Source organism: Rhinopithecus bieti, unplaced genomic scaffold (assembly GCF_001698545.2).
Source record: "Rhinopithecus bieti isolate Rb0 unplaced genomic scaffold, ASM169854v2 scaffold_32100, whole genome shotgun sequence".
Classification (NCBI taxonomy): domain Eukaryota; kingdom Metazoa; phylum Chordata; class Mammalia; order Primates; family Cercopithecidae; genus Rhinopithecus; species Rhinopithecus bieti.
In genome coordinates this window covers 16,920-22,520 of record NW_016813603.1, presented here as the reverse complement: position 1 = coordinate 22,520, position 5,601 = coordinate 16,920, and the positions used below count along the sequence as shown (strand labels likewise).

Sequence of the window (5,601 nt, the reverse complement as noted above, 5' to 3'; positions counted from 1 at the left end):
AAAAAAAAAAAAAAAAAAAAAAAAAAAAAAAAAAAAAAAAGCATTTATGCAAGATTCACTTTGGGCGAAAACTTAAATGCTTGAGAATTTCTCACCTGCCTAAGTTAATTCCTCATGTGGTTCTGGCCTACATAGGAAAAAGGCTAAAGCTGTCCTTCTCTCTTGCATATGGTACTTAAGGCAATCTTTTGCAGAAGGTAGGATACACATTACTATTCCTGTTTTATAAATACGGAAACTGAGGCCCACAGAATTTGAGTGACTTTCCCAGGGTCCACACCCTAACCTCTCGATGTTCATTCCGTTCCTTGCAGTAAAGAATAGAATTTGCCTTGACAGTTTGTTAATTCAAAAATATCTGCTGAGTGCCTATTATGTGTTCCTGTGTTCCTGGTGAAGGAGACAATGTTTCCGCCCTCATGGAGATTATATTTTTGCAGGACAGCCCAGCAATAAGTAGGTAAACAAGCAAATTATCAGATAGTTTAAAGCTCTTTGAAGAAAAATAAAGAGATGGAGTGAGTGTATCAGGGACAGAGAGAGGGCACTTGTTCTAGATAGGTGGTCAAGCAAGTCCTCTCTGAGGGAGGAGACAGTTGAACAAACATGTGAACTGAAGGTATTTTTGGCAGAAAGAACAATAAGCGCAGAAATCCTAAGTGGGGCATTTTGAGGAGCTTGAGAAACGGCCAGGAGCCTGGTGAGGCTGAAGTCTTAGGTGTATCTTGCCTCTCACTATACCCTGTTGTCCCCCCGCCGCCCAGACTTGTTTTGTACGTTCTTTTTCACCTTTGGGTTAAGGAGCACGTTATCTCCTTTGTCAGCTTCCCTAAAGCAGCGCCTTTCACCCATCCACTCACTCCACCTTCTTTCAATGAGAAAAGAGCCTAAGAATCCTAGCTGATTTTCATTGCCCTTCCCTAGGTTCTACACGGGAACAATAATTATATAAGCAAAACATAAAGATTCAAGCCCAAGACATTCAATAACTTCCACGTTATTTCCCTGGAAGCCTTTATGAAAAATGTATTTGGCATGACCTGAGAGCTGCCACAAACAAGGCTTGACCATTTTTGAAAACCAATATACAGTGAAAATCCTCCAGCACCAGCATCAGGATAATCTTTCTTCACTGACCCATAAGGTATTTCAAACTCTTGTGGGGTATCATCAGATGCTGAACTTACTACCAAGCATTTAACCTCATTTGGTTTCTGTCTAGAACCTACTATGCAGGGCTGCTGTTTTCATGGATTTTTTTTTATCCTGCTGACAATAATGCTTGAGCTAGGTCCTTCCTTAGAAATGCCCCCATGATTCCTAAAAGAAATCAACTGAAAAGAGAAGATAAAATAATAATATATCTTTGGTATAATGATAATACCAATAGCTTACATTTATTGAACATTTACTAGGTGTCAGGCCCCAGTGCTAATTTTTTTACTGCATTATGGCACTTAATCTTACAATCCTATGAGGTAGGCAGTAATATGATACCTATTCAATGGATAAGAAAACTGGGGGACTGAGAGGTTAATTTGCCCAGGTCACAAGCCTAACATCTGACTAGCACAGGGCAAAGTCTCAGATCTGCCTGACTCTGGAGCCCTGGAGCAAAGACGCAGATGAATTTGATTCAAAATGAAGCCTTAGACTGAGACATGCCTAGGCAAATGGCAAAGCTGAATCATAACAAGGGTGTTTTCCCTCCATTCCCTTTAAGACTATTGTGAGTCCTAACGTTTATCAAGAAGGGTCCTATTTCTGAAATCCCCTGCCCCTCCCCACCCGCCACTACTTTTCTAAAGGATGCTACATCAGCAGATCCAGAGAGGTGATTTTACTCATACACATCCCCCTCCTCTCTCAGCATCTCGACTTTACTGGCATTGCATTCTTAAAGTAATTGACTCTGTTTCTTAATGTGTCTCCTCTCCCTGAATGTCATGCTCTTCCTTTGGGATGACACTTCAAAAGTCGTTTAAAGAGAGCTAGAGTAAGGCTCCCAGGGCACCACCCGATAGGGGTCAAAATAGAAGTGGGGAGCCTGGGTCTTTCCTGGAGCAAAGGTAAACTCTAGACCACATTTCACCACCCGAAAGGGCATTCTCTGCGGCTGCCCCAAAAGTCTCTGGTGAGGGCCTTCTGGAGAGCAGGAGGCCCAGGGAATGAAATCCCCAGCGAGGGACTCAGGCGAAAGTGTGTTCCACCACGGCCCTGGGCTGGACTTGAGGGTAGACCATGAAGGAGGCGTCGGCGAGCTGCTAATGCAGGCGCCTCTGCCTGCCCCCGCCTCCACCCTGGCCCCAGCTGCCGTTGCCCACCGCCCACGCCCTCAGCAGGTCCATGCCCACTGTATCATACTCACAGCACACACAGGCAGTACACTCCTGGCACGCTCTCGCTGTCCCTCAGCAAATAGCTGCCATCCAGCCCAGTGGCAAGCAGGAGCTTCTCGCCGGTTTCCCTGCTGATTTTGCCATGATACACAGCCACTGCGTCCATGGCCTGGTGGACTGTTGGGCAGGCCGAGGAGGAGAACTGTACAAGGGAGATGCCACTGCTACTGCAGCCAGGCACAAGTCAACCACCTGACTCCCAGTTCAGCCAGATGTGCAAAAAAGAGAGAAGCACCCAAACAACAGGATGTTGTCTACTTGCCTTAAACCTCCTTCTCACACTTCAACTAAAACGAGCTCAGCAATTTAGTAGCGTAGTTCAATCGAGCTTGCCAAGGGCTTCCATCTCCTGCCCCCCAACACAGGGTTCATACAGAGCGGGGAGGAACATTGGAAGAAGGATTTTGCAAGATTGGGGCTGTACTGCCAACACACACCCTTGCACTCAGAGAGGGATGCTTAGTAATGCTTCTGTTCTTGCAGTTTACTCAGAGGCCACCAGGAATAACTTAGCTCAACTAGCCGGTAAGGAGCTGATGATAGAGGCAAGTTGTACATGTCTCTGTCGGTACGTAGACCCATCATGTAGGGCAAAAACATACTAACAAAATGAAAGGACCAAAAGCTCTGAGAACAAAACACTGATAGTTTTATCAGTACTGTCAGTATGCAATCATTACTGAACATGGCCATGAAGACTCCTACAGAATCGGACATAGTAGATGAACAGTGAACTTTGGGCAGGTTCTTCTTCTCCCTCTTCCTTCTACCTCACGCAGTCATCTTGAAAGTCTTGGTCCTGAGTAAATATTGATTTCTTTCCTAACACCTTGTCCAAGGTCCCAAAGTGCTAGTTGAGATACAAAAGTCACAATGTACATCCAAAGATTTTCCAGATTTATCTATTTGATGGGCTTTACATGAAACTGTGAATCATTTAACTGGTGCTTTGCCTTTACGTGGATTTGTATGTGCCCTTTGGTGTATAGGGCCCACCTTTCAGCATTTTGGCCATAAAATCTGTTTTGAATCATTTGCAAGTTGTTGATAATATTGTTGTAACTTTTATTCTCTGTTGTTTCTAGAAAATGTTATTTCTTCAATTGATGCTAAACTGTCTTTAATATTTTAAAACCTTTCAACCTGCATTTTCTTCTCTGAAATAAAGCATTGCTTCTATTTCAAAATATGCTAGGTAATATTTCCCCAAAACTTCCTGCATTTTCACTAGAGTAAGACTTTATTTATTGCTGAAGCTGAATGGTCTTATACATGTACTTTTAGATTATGTAAAGTACTTTTAAAATTGGAATTTAAATAACTGAAGCTATGTCGTCTATTATATGCTTTCTGCAACTTCAGTGTGTAGTTCTTGGAGAATATGGCAAGCCTGGAAACTCAATAGGGAGAACGACACTTAATTCCTCACATGGCTTACCAATGGATTGGATGTACAGAGCTGACTTGCACCAAAGGCAGATATTTGCTCTTCATCTACTAGGGTTAAGAACAATCCTCTAAGATTTCAGTGGTAGCTGGTAACAATTTTTCTCCTTGATTGAAGAGTGTCCAGCCTTAGTGTGCAAAGTATAAACATAAGTCTCCTACTAGTCATTTTCAGCATTAAGAATTTTTTTTAAAAGCATTCAAGGTGACATTTGGGGATGGTTCTGGGGAATTGGACCAATATTATCTTATCATCTTCCTTCCTCACATGTTTTTGACCAACTCCACCTCTTACCCCTTTTCATGCTTCATATTAAGGAAGAAATTAATCTGATATATGAATGCATACTCCAACATTAAGGATTTGAAAGGTTGTCCACCTTGGGCTCTCCATATATTAAGCAGGCAAATGGTTAGCCCAGAGGAATTAATCAAAAAAGTGGAATTTCAAATAGAAGGGAGGAGACAGAGAAGTGGATCCCTTTGTATCGGTCCATATGAGCAACAGCCGACCTGTGAGGTGAACTGTGAGAACATTCGATGTCACATAAGTGAAAACAAAACCTAACCTTTTTTGTCTCTTAACAATTCTGAACAAATCATCCATAAACTTAGGAACAGAGCAACCTGGATCTGACAGCACAAGCGTACCGTGCATTCTTCTTTTCTTTCTGTTTTGTTCCGTGTTGCTAAAATAGCACACCTGTCAAAGTACCCAGGTACGACGGGGTTCAGTACAACTAAAATTGCATTTAAAAACAGATAAATTATAAGGTAATAGTACAACTTTCACATCCAATACCTCATTGTCATTTTACAAGCAAGCTGACAGCTGAGCCAGCCCACTAGTGCCATGTTGATGAAAAATACTGACATCTTCACTATAATCCTACACCAGTACTAAACCTGACTTTAGCAAACTCAAAACTTCACACTGAGCTTGAAGTGTTTAGAAAAGAAGAATTGAAATGACTCTCTTCCTTCTCTCTCCCCATACACACGAGAGGAAATGGGAGAAAATGAAAGAGGGGAGCAATGAAGATAGTAGAGGCAGCAACAGAGAAAGAGTTAGGAAGAATGGACCCCAAATACAAGTATAAACCACTTAGGAGCAGAATTATTTAATTAATTATTTGTTGTCTGTCTCCCCCACTTGAATGTAAGGTCCATGATGGAGGGATTTTGTGTACTTTGCTCACCACTGTATCCTGAGTCTGGCAAGTAGTAGATGCTACATATATTTGTTGTGTGAATGAAAGAATGAAATTAATGCTCTCAATAAAAGAAAAAATACTGAAATTCTCTTTTACACACACACACACACACACACATGGACACACACACACAATATTGGTTCTACATGCCTATGGTCATCTTTGAAATGACAAGATGAATTGGAAGGAGCAGTAATCCAGTAATTAGGAGAGTTTAAATATACGCCATGTTTTGCCACTAAATCACTTCTTCTGAGTCTCATTTTCTCCATCTGTCAAATGGAATTTAACCAGATGACCCCTGAGGTCACTTCTAGGTTTAACATTCTATTCTCTAAAAAAAAGCCATATGTGCTTTAGAGAGAAACAGAGGGGAAATGAATTGAACTTATTTGTGTACAAGAATAAAGACCTATTTCCTTAATCTCCCTCAATAAAGGAAATATTTTCATTCTTGGCATTTTACAGTAACCTAAGGGGAAGAATCATAGAATGGAGGAAGAAAGCTTCCCAGTTACAACCTTTTAGAATATAGATGCCAT

The 5,601-nt window shown here is 41.6% G+C and overlaps 1 protein-coding gene across 2 annotated transcripts in view; it reads right to left on the bottom strand.

Annotated features, from left to right (window-relative positions):
* The window catches only part of SH2D1A (SH2 domain containing 1A), a 32,489-nt gene extending 29,756 nt beyond the window's left edge, over positions 1-2,733 (bottom strand). The window contains exon 1 of one of the 2 annotated variants that reach the window (XM_017848749.1): positions 2,369-2,733. In XM_017848749.1, coding sequence (XP_017704238.1) covers positions 2,369-2,505 — 137 coding nt within the window. In that variant the 5' untranslated portion in view covers positions 2,506-2,733. The remainder of the gene's footprint in view (positions 1-2,368) is intronic. The other variant, XM_017848748.1, reaches the window with a different exon arrangement.
* Between the last annotated feature and the right edge of the window lie 2,868 nt (positions 2,734-5,601).